Raw genomic sequence first — 14229 nt, forward strand, 5'->3', positions numbered from 1 at the left:
CCTCCCAACAGAGGAGGTGATTAATTAATTGTTTATTGGTGGTTGCTGGAGTGAAGGCAAGTGCCCAGGGTCCCACCCATGTACAAATGTCAGCAGTTCTCAGGGCTGGTTAGGGCAGAGCTGATTGAGGAAAGCCTGTGTGTTGTGGGAAAAAATAAACAGGAGGAAAACTTGGAAACACAGTAGGAAGCATAGAGAACTCCAACAGCCAGAGTGATACTTTTATCCAAGAATTTGACCAAACACTGCCTGGAAAAGTTCTAGCATTGTAAAGGGAAACAGTAAACATTGTTTAAGGAAACAGTAACACCATGAGGTGTCAGCCAGGGTGTCTGAATATGTGCCCCCAGAGGTCCAGCTTAGTCAGAAATACATTTCCTTCATCTGTAAACTGCCTTCTGTCCTTGCAGGTGCAACAGCAACAACTCTGTAGATTGATCCCGTGAGAAGCCTATGAACTGCTGTGCCTCTGCACCTCAGCCCTGCGGGAAAATACTCTCCTCAGCATTTCGCCTGACTCAGCGAAGGACAGGAGATTTGAGAACTCATCTTAAAGCTTACTCTCTTCAGGGATAAGAAAGAAGCAAAAGAAAAAAACCTCTTTGTTCGACCCTTAGTTGAGACAGAGGGGACGGGAGTTGTGTGACGATGGTCATACGGTTGGAAATGGGAAGACTGTAGGGAGCTTAGGATGGAGGCTCAGGAGATAGCGCAGGTGCTCAGCAGTGAGGCTGTTGCACACACCTTTTGGTGTGTGTTATGTGCCAGAAACCCGGGCCCTCCCTATGCCGTGCACAGGAGGAGCTTAAAAACTTTAGCAATCCTTTGTATCTACTCAGCATCAGTGCCATTTTGCTTAGCAGAGCCTTTAACTGCCATGAGGGGGATGTGAACAACTAAATTGAGTAATCAGGAGCCACAAAAAGGGGTGAGTGAAGTAAGTGTTTCTTATGCCGAGCATTGTTGCTGCTCACTCATCAACCTAAGCTGAAGCTTTCTTCAGAATTTGGGATGTGCTGGAATTACTTGTTCAAAGACAGAGCTGGGAAGCCCTGCTCTGTTGATTTGGGGATGCATTCAGCGTTTTACTAGAGTGTTGGCTGCTAGCAAGTGAGGAACAAACTCTGAGGTATTGTAAGACTGAGTCAATCTTGTTCCATTTCTGTAGCTATATGAAGAATTGCTAACAAAAAAAAAACGCTTTGCATCACTCCTGCTCAAAGTATCACAGCTGAGCTTGGCCAGCATTGTCTTCTAGGTTCCTATTCTCATGGCAAGTAGCAGTCACCAGAAGAGAGCAACAGGAAGCTGAGGACACCAATATTAATCTTAACCTTTGCTTTAGCTTAGCTTTTTAATTTTTTTTTAAATTATTTTTTGGCCCTCCTGTTCCTGGATGCTCTAAGATGTCATCGCTGCATTAAGGGAAGGGAAAGCCAGGCCTGGCTTGCCATGGGCCAAGAGCCCTGACCTGGTTCAGTGCCCTTCCTGGGAAGCTGGAGGGTGAAGTGGAAGGAGCAAGTCATGAACTGCCTCATATTTCTCCAGCTGGGAGCCGCAGCACAATCACTGCTGAACACCACAGCCAGATTTATTGACTGTCCCACATAAATAAATAATCACTGGAACAATGAGCGCAGGACGGTGACGATGCAGCAATGCTGCAGAAAAGAACTGGAGGTTATTTTGAATGGCAAACTGAACTCAAGTCCACAATGTCATCCTGTTGCGAAAAAGCCCAACATTGTTAGCGTGTATAAACAGGAGGGTCACATGTAGGACACGTGAAAAAATTCTTCGGGCCCCCTCTTCAGCGCCAGTTAGGCCTCCAGCCTCACACAATGTGTTTGCAGAAGCGAGCAGATCAGGTGGAGCGGATCCAGGCGAAAGCAAAAGAAAGATCTAGAAACACAACCCATGAGAAGAAGATCTATTCCAGTGCTCTCATTTGTCATAACAGGTGTCTTGTAACAGCTTGCAAGCTTGTTAGTAAGGAGATATTTTAACAGCTTGCAAACTTGTAAAATGCTGCTGTCAAGAGGAGGGGAGTATTTTGTTTTCCCTACCTACGGTTGGCACGGTCAGCAGCAAGCTTAGCTTGAAGCAAAAGGAATGTGATTTAGCCGCCCCCGAAAAAAGACAACACTTCTCCCCCACACACCGACTCCACCACTTTGGAAGGAGATGAGTGGTTATTGCTGGAGCAGGTTGGTGGGGCAGGTGGTGGGTTTCCATCACTGCGGTTAAAATTCAGTCCTGTGAGAGGCTGGCCTGTCTGTGCTCTGAGGAGGAGCTGCCTGGTGCTGCCCACCCCCTCACTGCAAGCTCATGGTGTCGCCTCGCCCTGCAGAGCCACCGTGCCCCCTCCGTCCCACCAGCATTGGCTGCTCGCTGCTCCAACGCCCTCAAAGGGGCAGGGGCCCCGGGGCCACCTGCCACAGCAAAGCACGCAACAGCTCGAGTCTCTGAAGTCATAACTCAAACACAGAGTACGCACTTACGTAATGTTTGCCTGGATGTAAGCAAAACGCCAGGCTGGACAAGGTGTTTCTCCTCACTGTGCCCGTGCTCAGGAGCCACTGACACTCACGCTTCGTGGAGCATTCCTCTCAGCATCTGTAACAGGGCTTGCAGGTCTTTCGTCGTGTCTGTTGGGCCTGTAGCACACCAGTGCTTCCAACTCTCCATGACCTGGCGTGTGCTCAGTGTCCCCCAGTGTGGCCCAGGCTGAGGTCCCTTTCAGGTGGATGCTGGGCAGTTAGGGTTGCTGGAGGCACAGCCATCGTGTGACTCAGATACGCGTTGGTTTGGCATGGTAGCCCTGTCCTACGCTGCCAGGCAAATTTAGCTGTGAATATGTGCATTTTCTGAGTGCCCGTGTGACCTGTAACAGACAACGTTTGTCCCTTGCATTTCAGGAAACCTGCAGCAGTGTTAGAGAAGTATGCTGTGGGAATCAATAAATAGTTACAAAATTCATGAAAGCCAAGGAGACTTCGTGGCTCTTTGCTCATCTAAATGAGAGATTAACAATAAACTGATTTTTAAAAAATAATAAAAAAGGAAAGAGCATTTATTTGGTCATTAAAAGCCAGTTCAACTGGAAATGCAGAGACCAAATGGAGATTAGGCTACACACGTGTTTGTGGATACCAGCCCGGAACTGGCTGGTGCTGTACCAGTGTCAGAAAGGAGCAGACAGAAATTGCTGAGAATAACGGGGCTGCTGGGGTACAGAGGTCCCAACAGCCAAGACAGCCAGCTGCCGTGCTGGCAGTAACGCATCCTGCAGGGTACGGCCACCTCTTTCACCACACCTCCCAAGGAGTGGTTTGGCCATATTTGTAGAATACGAGGTGCTGAGTTGTGTGCTCATGCTTCAGCCCCGGGAGGCTCCGTGCACCACGAGGTGCCAGGTGGGCTGCAGACCCCAGGTGAGAGCACCCAGAGAAGGACTGGAGTCCTACAGAGAGAGGAGAAAGGCACAGGAACATCCGGAGAAACCCAGTGACCGCATTGTGCACCACTGCCCTGCCCCCTGCTTCTGGCCATGTTCTCAGCCTTATGTAAGAGTCTATCTATGTATCCAGAGCCATATTTTTTTCTGCTCTTGGCAGCAGGCTTCCACCATGCCCTCCCCTGAACCCCTCTGCTGTGCGCAGGATTACAGGCAGAGCTCCTGTTGCATCACCTTTGGGGTAGTTGCTAGGCAGAACATGCAGTATTGCCCTTGAGGTTTCCCAATGCCACTTTTAACCCTGGCATGGATGCAGAGTGGCAAGAGATGGGTCCAGGTGGGGCAAGTGAGAAGATAACCCATAGGTGCTTGGAGGGGGTCTGCACAAACTTCTGAAGGTTGCTCATGTCAGGCTTCAGTAAAAAGAAGAGAGGAGATAGTTTAGAACCGTGCAGCTCTCAGCAGAAGAGAGACTAAGCATCTTCAGTACAAGATGTTTCTCTGTGAAATGTTTTTGAAAGGTGCTATTCCTTGTCGAAAGCCCCTGGGGCGGTGAGGGGGCTGCTGTGGGAGGCGGGCCAGCCAGCCTGAGGCTGGGGACCCTGACCAGCCCTTCTGGCTGCACCCAGTCACCTCCCAAACGGCGCCAGCCCAGAGCCCCGGCCCTGTTGCGGCCTCCGCCGCTCCAACTGCAGAGCTGTCGTCCATAGCAGGTCGTGACTCCTCAGCGTCAGCCCAGCCCCAGTGCTGAGAGGAGCCTCTGGTTGCACCTGAGCATGGGCATGGGTTGAGCACAAGTGGTCCATCCTCCTCCCACGAGGAGCGGATGACCACTGGCCTCTGCAATGAAGCTGTCAGCAGCCCCTTTGCAAGAAGATCAGCAGGATCTCTCCTGCCCCTCAGCAGATCTTTGATCTCCAGTCATTTGCTGCCAAGGCAGTAAGAGAAGACTTGGAGCAGCCCTTGGAAGACACAGAGGGCACAGATACCTCTTATTTACCCCAGGCCCCAGAGAGTCGAGACAGGAAGGCATAGATTTCGTGTCACTTATTAAAAAAAGGCCCTTCTGGGAATGGTGTCATCTGTGTTTTGTAGTGTCATCAGAGAGGGAAGAATTGCATCAGTTCTGTTAGATGCCAAAATTATGCGTTTGCTTCTGCCTAGCAGCAATCAAAAAAAAAAAACAATAAAGAAAAAGAAAAGAAAAAAACCACAAAACCATGGCCACTTGAGCTTCCTTTAACCCTTCAGGTCCTGGTGCCTTCAAGACACCAGCCAGGGAAGTGCCCGCCTTCCTTCCTTCCCCTGTGGAGGAAGATGCTCCTCATTACAATGATGCCGCAAACTGTCCTGTCTCAGCTGGTGCATTGGAAGCCCAGAGCCTTTGAGGTGAAGTTAGACTGATGTTTTCCATGGGCTTTGGTGTCCATCAATCCACTCTTGGTACATTACAAGGCAGTAGGGCTGGAATACCTGTAATCAGCGCAGATTTGCCCTCCTTCCCCCGCAGCCTTGGACGACTGAGGGAAGTGGTGCCAAAGGGTGGCAGCCCAGGGCCTCCAGGAACCCAAGGTGAGTCCTCTGCAGGCTGTCCCCAGAAAGAGTTAATGCACGGGCATGTTCCAGCTGTTTGAAGTGAGCACAGTTGCAAAAGGGAGGAGAGGGCAGTTTTGGGTGGGGAGAGCAGCCCTCTCTGTGAGCCAATGGCTAAAGGATTCAGTTCCAACGCCCAGTTTGGGGGCTTATTTCATGGGCAAGAACGTGCAGGACTTTCCTCTCAAGGGGATCTGTCCTGGATGAAAAGTAGGGACTGGACTCTCAAGCTTGTTGGTGTCTCCCTCTCTGTGCTGTAGAAGGTAAAGTGCTATGCTCTGGTACCTTGCTGCTTTCAGGGGCAGAAGTGGGGAGATGTTTCTTGGCTGCCTACATTGGAGGCACCTGTTGCACCTGCGTCTGCAGCTCGCATTTGCTTGGGAACCTGTTGCAGGGTAGTGTGAAGGCTCTGCTGGGACAGACTCTGCACTGTGCATCTGGGACTCAGCCCTGCTGCTGAGCCAAGATATATGGCTCATTTGCCTGCTCAGTTTCTATGCAGCCCGGCTGCGTGTTTCTCCAACTGCCTGCCTTTTGGTAGCAACCAGAAGGTATTAGCAGGAAATAAGCTGAAATTTTGCTCTCTGGCGCTGTTAGATCAGCCTGAGTTGCTATAAACGGGCTAGTGAAGCACTGATGGCAGAGTAACTGCGGCAGTTTGGGGTATCTCTAGGTGCAAACTTCACTGAAGCACTGAGAAATTTGTTCAGATGACAAACTTGCCTGAACCAGGCAATGCTACAACCCTTCCAACTCAGTCTCTGCAGCAAGGAAGGGGTAGCTGTGTTGTGAGCATGGGGCTAAGTAACTACCGTCAGGAAAGGGCCACTGTTCACTGAACTGCCTTTCAGTGGAGTAGAATAGGGCAGTACAGAGGGCATGAGCAGTTTGTAGCAGGATTGCAAGATAGTGTGCCAGAATCAGCAAGAGTGGGCTCTGGGCTCAGGAGGCCTCTGCCTGCCCTGTGCCCCATCCCTAACCTTCTACACGTGGAAAACCCTGAGGTGGCAACACTTCTTAGGTAAGGCTGGCTGGATATGGATTGTGCTCCGAGCAGACATGCTGGGGTGTGTAAATTGTTTCTGTGTGCATTTTGGGAACTAGAAGAGAGCTGCTCCTCTGCCATGCCTTGCTTGTTACCCAGCCTTGGGCAGGATGACAGCCCTTTGCTTCGGGCTGTGCCACCTCCCTGATTTCCATCTTGGCTGTACCAGTCTTGTTCCGTTTTCTAAGCATTGGCTCTTGATGTAGAGTCTCTGGGCTGGGCTGTTGCTCTACTGACAGACTCAAGTGTCTATAAGCTATACCCTGTCTCTGCCTAGCGTATCTTGATAATATGGGAGCAGAACTACCTTTTTGGCATCTGAGATCCAATTTAAACAGTGCTGCATTTCTGGCTGGAGGGATGTTCTGGATGGGAATACACATAGTGCTCTGATCCTTGTGGTTGCAGCTTGACGTGTGCAAGTGGATAGCTGGGGGAAGGAGAGGGGGTGACCTGGCCCTGCTGTCAGTGGAACATTGAATCTGCAGTCAAGCGGTGGCTACAACATGCTGCTAGCTCTTGGCTTCTGGCTTTAGCAGGGCCTGCTCCTCCTCAGCACAGCAAGTCCAGGCTAGGCAGTGGTGCAGCTAGCATAGAGATGTGTCTTTGTCTTTCTCACTGCATTGTGCTTTTGCTTACATGTGGGGTTTTCCTCCGTCCTCTCCCGGAATACAGCCCTACTTGCTGCTGCTGACTGAGTTGTCCATAGGCAGTAGGTAGGGTCTACAGCTTTCAGAAGTTTTACTTTTGGGGAGTCATGGTCTGTGTCCCCAAAGGGGCAGGTCCCTCGTTTGGCATGTGTTAATTAAGTCCAGGAAATCCACTTCATACTGACAGCTCTCAGGATGGATTCGTACCTGATCCGAGTGAATGGCCAGGGAGATCATGCCCCTATGCTGGATGTTCACCTCAAGACTAATGGAAACAGCATATCACTGGGAAAAATGAAGGCCCGGAAGCCAAGATGGGCTGTCAGGGCTTCTGAAATGTCAAAGAAGACTTTCAATCCTGTCCGAGCCATCGTAGACAGCATGAAGGTGGAACCCAACCCAAAGAAAGCTATGATCTCCTTGTCCTTAGGTGAGCATAGTGCTGTGGCTGAAGCCTTTGGGCAGTGGGGTGAACTGTGTGCCTGACAGATTGGAGGGCTCCGAAGCGCAAAGCTTGTGTGAACACACAGGAACAAGCCAGACAAACACACAGTTCTGTGCAGGTCATGGATTGGTGAGAACTTGATTATTTTTCAATCTTTGAAAAGGAGATCCAACGGTCTTTGGAAACCTTCCTACAAATGATGAGGTCACACGGGCTGTAAAGGAAGTTCTGGACTCAGGACGTTACAACGGTTATGCTCCGTCTGTCGGTAGGTTTACAACTTACTTGTTTCCTTTCTGTAAGGGGAGGATGAAGGCATGCTTCTGCTCCTGCGCCACAGCAGGTATATGGAGCCCATGGACATCTTTCAGTAGCACCCTGCAACTGCCTGCACCAGTAGTCCCGTAGCACACAAATGTGTAGCCCCCAGATACACTCAAGTGTTCTTCCCTGCATGATCTGAGGTTCAGAGCCTCCTGTAGACGATGTGTTTGTTCACTCAACCATTAGAGCTGGCAGGGTTTTAGGCACCAGAAGGGCTCAGGGCTCTGTCTCCCTGCCGTGGGCTGCAGCCAAGTTCCTTTTGGATCTGCCTGGACCAGGACTCCCCTTGGGCTTGCTGACTTCACAGACAACATGACCCTTGTTTGTAGTTAGTGCAAAAAACATGCTCAGAGCACAGATCCTGCCTGCCATGCAGGGAGGGCTGCCCTTGGGCCGTTCCTGAACAGTGAAGGCCATGTGATAGTACTTGGACTCCTGCTGGGTTAGGGCAGCTCCCTGGCTGCCCTCCACCCCGCTCCTCTCAGTTCTGCATCCAGGATGTGCTGGGCCAGAGCCTCCTGCCCTGCCCAGAGTCTGTCCCTGCTTTTGGTCCACCTGGCCCAGCCTCGGGACTGTGCAGTGCTTGGCCTGAGGCACAACTGTCTCTCTCTGCCAGCTTGAGACAAACGGGCTTCCCCTGGCTGGGCAGCAACTGTGAGTCTTTTACTGGCAGGAAAAAGTCTGTGAAAACCTCCCTTCCCTGTTTGTTTCCTTTGTTCCGCAGGCTATCAGTCCTGCCGGGAAGCAGTGGCCGCATACTACAACTGCCCAGAGGCACCGCTGAAGGCGCAGGTACTGACGCCCAACTGGGGCACTCCCGCTGCGTGGCAGGCGAGGGGCTGCTGCCCACGCCAAGCCTGCATGGCACAGGGACCCTGTCCAGCTGTGGAATTGAAGACTAGCTCATGGTCTCATCCCAAAACGGCCTCCAGCTTCTCTCATCCCCTGCCCTGAGCCCTTTTCCTCCCTCTCCTCAGGAGGAGTCTGGGCTCTCCAGCTGTTGGAGGTTTCCCGCTTTCAGTCAGGCTCTGGACTCGTCTTTTTGGCCGAGAAGCTCTCATGTGGCAGAGCCTGCACATTATGTCACTCCCAACTGTCTGTGTGCTTTCCACTGACCCCTGTGTGCTCTTTTCAGGACGTCATCTTAACAAGCGGCTGCAGCCAGGCCATAGAGCTTGCCTTGGCAGTGCTGGCCAACCCAGGCCAGAACATCCTGGTGCCACGGCCTGGCTTCTCCCTCTACAAGACTCTGGCATTGTCTATGGGGATTGAGGTCAAACTGTACAACCTTTTGGTAAGTCGTGGCAAGCCTGGAAGGAGCAGCCCTGGCATTTCTGCCTCTCAGAAAGGCACTGGCCCTGCCTGGGAAGGGGGTGAAGATGACTTGAGTGAGCCTGGGCACACTGTTACACCTCACTCTGTGTGGCAAGTCCAGTTCCTCAGCTGTTCTGTCTGCTTTTCCTCATTTCACTAGCCAGAGAAGGCCTGGGAAATTGATCTGGAGCACTTGGAGTCTCTGGTGGATGAGAAGACAGCTTGTCTCATTGTGAACAACCCATCGAACCCTTGTGGCTCTGTGTTCAGCAAGAACCACCTCCAGAAGATCCTGGCAGGTGAGCCTGCCGGCATGTGTCTGGGGCATGGCTGCAGCCTAGTGCCTGCCCACACTGCCCCTGTCTCGATCGCTGCAGCACCATGGCCCAGGGCGTTGCTTCTTGCCTCATGACCTGACTCCAGCTCAGGAAGCAGGGCTTTCACAGAGTGAAGATGTTGTCTCATCTGGTCAAGAACATGCAGTGTGTCTTGATCTTTCTTAAACGCTCTGTGCAGGGAGGTTGGTTTAGATGATCTCTAAGGTCCCTTCCAGCCTAGGCCACTCTACGATTCTATGCAGCTTGAACTGCTCATTTCTTGCCTCTGGCTCCACAGAGGGAGAATGTTCACAGGGAACCCTGTATTTCCAGAGCCCTGGCCTGTCAGTGGAAGGGCTGAACTGCCTGCCCCACACGTGAGCACAGACCTAGGCTCAGCCAGGGCAGAGATGTCTAGTGCATGGGCTCAAACAGTCTGTAGGAGGAAGATGGGGACCCTCTGCCTTGGGACAGAGCTTTGCTTAGAGCCCCATCAAGCCCTGCACCAAAGGGCAAGTCTGCTCTCATGCAGGGTGGTCAGGCCGAATGCCCTCTCTTCCACAGTGGCAGCAAGACAGTGTGTGCCCATCCTTGCTGATGAGATCTATGGAGACATGGTGAGTGCCAATTGCAGTCCTTTGCACCCCCATGCTGCCTGTCTTTTGTGATGCGCTTGCCCTTTGGCCATGACAGCCAGGTCTTCAGAGGTGGGTGGCAGCTCCACACCCCTCTACTGTTCCTGGATCCATGCCTGGAACTACCAGTCTGCTGGTGTGTAGTCCTGGGGTATCTCTCATGTCCAGCTCCTTTCCTCTTCCCAAATGGTTCACTTCCATGTGAGTGCACTTACTGTACTCGTACCTGGAAGCTGGGAGGTTTCACCATCAATTTCCCATCGCTTTCTTGCCTTCCTTTTTGTGCACCTCACGCACACCCCCACAATTCTCAAAGCAAGAGGCAGGGACAGCCCTGACACAGCCTTCTGTCACAGGTGTTCGCTGACTGCAAATATGAACCCATTGCAACTCTCAGCACCAACGTGCCAATCTTGTCTTGCGGTGGCTTGGCGAAGCGGTGGCTAGTCCCTGGCTGGCGGATGGGCTGGATCCTAATCCATGACAGGAGAGACATCTTTGGTAATGAGGTGAGAACTGCTGAGCATCACTGTCAGGGCAGCAGACTTGCCGTGTCTTCAGTGTGTGGGTCACCGGGGCTTTAAATGGTACAGACGTGCACTGCTTGTTTGCTCTAAAGTGGGTGTCATCCAATTGCTTACAGGCTTTTCCGCACCTTTAGGCTTTTCAAGTCCCTTACTCCATCTGCTGACATACGTGGCCTTCCACCCACATCTACACTGTAACACACTCCTTTTTCTCTGCTGCCCCTTCATATATGCCTTGTCCTTTCTGTGTGCTTCTAATTCCTTCACTTCTCAAATAGGTCATGTGCACTGAAGGTATTGCGTGACTTAGCCAGCATATGTGGAGTCCATGTGTGGTGTCTGTGCTTTTATATGGTTTCTCTTAAAATAAGAACAAAGCACCTCGTGGTGCTGCCAGTGTTTCATCTGGCTATTTGTTTGTTGTGTTACAAGAACAACTGCCTAGAGGGCTCTGCAGAGGAAGAGGGAGAAGGCTGAATGAGTGAGCAAAAGAGCTAATGCTGCGTGTTCCTACCTGGCTTTGAAAGTGTGGATTGTGGACCTAAACCTAAGGGAAATACAAAGTGGTATTTGGAACAGATCTGGCTTTCTTTGTTTGAGCTATATTCCAGTCTGGTTGGAATCGGACTGGGAAGCTCCAAAGGTTGTCTATGTTGGCATTACACTCTGCAGCTGAGGAACAGAGAATGAGACTGTAAATAGTCTGCAAATACCTGGCACATAGTCAAGCAAATGGTCTGTATGCTTACTGACGAAAAGGATGTGAACGGCTGTACAAACACAGAGAACAGGCCGTGGAGCTGTCTCCTTCCTTCAGGGAAACGCAGTCTGAGCTGCAAATGTCACCATGTTTTTTCAGATCAGGGATGGCCTTCTAAGACTGAGTCAAAGGATTCTAGGACCCTGTACCCTTGTCCAAGGAGCACTGGAACGTATATTGCAGCAAACACCCCCCGAGTTCTACCACAACACCCTCAGCATCCTCAAGGTAAACAGGCTATATCAGATCAGCACAGTCCCGAGCTCGTCATCCCTCTCCACCCTGCTTCAAGGTGACTAGGAGAGCCCAACAAATCCAATTCCAGCAGGAGACATGGCAACTAGGGCAAAACTATTGTGTGGTAAGTTTCAGGCAGCGCAGCCCTGCAGCTGAAGCTGGTGACCCAGAGGACAGGATGTTTGGCGCTGACTTGCTGAGCTCAGCTCAGTCATACCTGCTGTACTCAAGGCCATGATCACCCATGCTGTTTGCATTTGTTGCCCCTTTATTTGCAGTGGGCAAACCTGTTTGTAGTCCTAATCCAGAGCCTGGCTTCCATTTGCTGAGCCGCTTCCTGGAATTTCTCCTGTTTTGAAATTTTTCCTTTCTGCTTTTCAGTCCAATGCTGACCTTTGTTACGCTGCGTTATCAGCTATCCCTGGCCTCCAGCCTGTCCGGCCTGCTGGAGCCATGTACCTCATGGTAAGTGAGGAGCATGAGATGCCATTGCCAGGTTATCAACACAGTAGGTCTTGTGCCAGTGCCTATCCATGGTTTCAGATTGGTGCGTGGCACTGGGTCTCCATTACCATGCATTTTCACCTTGCCCTGTGCGGTAGATACATCCCCTGGTCACTTCAGGAGGCCACAATACCTTGTTCACTCCTCCTGTAGCAGAGGCTGGTACATTTCACCCACTTGCTCCCGCACAACTTATACTTTGCAAGACGATATTGTTTTACCTGGATTTGAAGCCAGCTCTCCATGGGCAGCCCCTACCCTACAAGTCAGATAATCGTACCTCCTGCTGAAGATGTAGCCTTCTTCCTTGCTGTGGATTTGTCTTCTGCCTATGCTGTTGCCTCTTTTTCTGCTTTTTTCCATACCTGTTTTGTTGGGGTTTTTTCAAACTTTTAGTGGTGTGGTAAAGTTTCTCTTTTCATCTCAACAAGCTCAATTGAGACATTTAAGTATCTTAGCGGATTTGAATCTTTTTTTTTTTTCCTGATAATCTGCAGATTTTCATCAGCTTTTATAAATGTGGACTCAGAACTGGAGAATACTGCAATATCAATCTCACTCATTTCCTGTAGACAAATCTTTATCAGTTGACTATTTTCGATATTACCCAGAGCTACACAGCTCATTGTGCTCATGCTCTTTGCGTTGAGGCATAGCTCTAAGATTCTTTCACACCTTTTGTATTTCTTCAGCATCTGAACATTTATTTCAAATTAAATCATCTGATAAGGTTTTTTCTTCCTTTTTCTTCTTTCTTTGAGAACTTCTGCATGCAAATTATCTCTCACCTGACTTGTTTAATAGTATTTTAATGAGATGTTTAAAATAATCTTTGGCTATAAACAAGTGACAAGGATATTATTGTCTTTATCTGACAAAGGGACAGCCTCCTTCTTTCCAAATACAGAACAGAAATATTCATTGAACATGTTAGCATTTCTATGTCATTTTACTGATGAAATCATCCTACAAGGGTTTATTTTGTTCCTGGTATTCCCTTTTAAAAAAAAATATTATTTTGTCTTTTCCTTACTGTATGGATTTCTTGCATGACAGAGTTATTAACTTACTTTTACCAGAGTTCTCTTGCAAGCTTTTATTTATTCCTTTTCTCCCAGTATCTTCTTTATTCCTTTTCACTTCTAATTGATTGCTGTATCTTTGTCATTAGTTTTTTTTCACTGAAGTTGTCCTTAACTGAAATTTCAACTTTAGGCAGTTAATGAATGCTTCTTAAAGAAGCCCCAGTTTTCATTCATGTGTTTCTGATTGTGCCTTACATTTCAGTCAGCCCAAATCACAAGTGAAAATTGAGGGCAGACAGCTGCACCTGACTCAAAAATTGTTGGGCCATGTGCGTAAGCGGGAACAGTGTGGACAGTTTTGGTGCCCTTGGTTGCTATGTTACACCCCTCTTCTGCAGGTTGGGATTGAGATGGAGCATTTCCCCGAGTTTGAAAATGATGTGGAGTTCACGGAGCGCCTCATCTCAGAACAGTCTGTGTTCTGCTTGCCAGCCTCGGTGAGCCTGACACTGAGAGTCTGGGGACCTGTAGGGCCAAAGCATGGGGAGAGAAGCCACAGGGCTTTGCAGCACTGAGCTCTGGGGACACGCTGGGAGTTGTGTGTACAGCATCTGTGGTCTGTAATGGTGTGTATGTGTTGGCTGAGAGCTCCAAGTGCTGTGTGTAGGGATGGGGACCAGTAGTCTGTGGCTCCCTAACAGCTCTCGGGCTGCCAGGATCTTTCCAGCTCCGGGCCTGATCTGTATTTCTCAAGCTGGCAGAGCTATACTCCTGAAACCAACGTACCTCCACACCTCCCTGAGGCCTGTGACTGCTCCCACCTGTGTTCCTTTCTTTGCCTCGTTGCCAGTCCTGCCCTGCTGTAGGCACAGGGACAGGCTACAGTCTGAGCACATCTGTGCCCACCTCCTTGCAGCTCCCCTTCCAGCATGCAGCCTTCCCTTCCAGCCCTCTGCTTTCCTAGCGCCCTCCATCCTGTTCCCTGGCTCCTGCATAGTCAATACAGAGTCCTTCGGCCTGTCACCCTCACAGCACCTTGTCTACACAGATGGAGATGGGAGACTTGACTGGAACAGCAAAAACAGTCCGAGGGACTGAGAGCCCAGTGTTGCCATTTTCCAGCGTGTCCTACACTGACCGTTTCCAGTTGCTGACACAGTGCATGGCCCCCAAGGGCAGGGCTTCGAAACTACAGCACTGTTCCTGGTAGTCTATCAACTCCATCCTTTCTCATTTCAGTGCTTTGAGTACCCAAACTTCTTCCGTGTGGTGATCACCGTGCCTGAGGAGATGATCTTGGAGGCCTGCGGTCGCATTCAGGAGTTCTGTGAGATGCACTACCAGGGTGCTGAGGGGGCCCAGGATCTGGAATGTGACAAGTAGCCACAGCTGGCCT

At 50.4% G+C, this 14229-nt stretch overlaps 1 protein-coding gene across 1 annotated transcript; it reads left to right on the top strand.

The window, feature by feature from the left end:
- The first annotated feature begins 5257 nt into the window (after positions 1-5257).
- TAT (tyrosine aminotransferase) lies at positions 5258-14216 on the top strand. The gene is made up of 12 exons (XM_009878079.1): positions 5258-5313; positions 6940-7175; positions 7354-7458; positions 8239-8306; positions 8650-8808; positions 8989-9127; positions 9710-9762; positions 10137-10289; positions 11167-11295; positions 11686-11769; positions 13232-13330; positions 14073-14216. The coding sequence occupies exons 2-12, from the start codon at positions 6941-6943 to the stop codon at positions 14214-14216; spliced, it is 1368 nt and encodes a 455-aa protein (XP_009876381.1). The 5' UTR covers positions 5258-5313; position 6940.
- Positions 14217-14229: the final 13 nt, after the last annotated feature.

This window comes from Apaloderma vittatum, unplaced genomic scaffold, assembly GCF_000703405.1.
Source record: "Apaloderma vittatum isolate BGI_N311 unplaced genomic scaffold, ASM70340v1 scaffold14381, whole genome shotgun sequence".
NCBI classification, from domain to species: domain Eukaryota; kingdom Metazoa; phylum Chordata; class Aves; order Trogoniformes; family Trogonidae; genus Apaloderma; species Apaloderma vittatum.

Bases quoted from the DNA above. Each gene is read 5' to 3' on its own strand.
- TAT (XM_009878079.1), top strand. From the start codon at position 6,941: ATGGATTCGTACCTGATCCGAGTGAATGGCCAGGGAGATCATGCCCCT. The intron at 8,809-8,988 runs GTAAGTCGTGGC...TCATTTCACTAG, and splicing joins TCAAACTGTACAACCTTTTG to CCAGAGAAGGCCTGGGAAAT. The intron at 11,296-11,685 runs GTAAACAGGCTA...TCTGCTTTTCAG, and splicing joins ACACCCTCAGCATCCTCAAG to TCCAATGCTGACCTTTGTTA.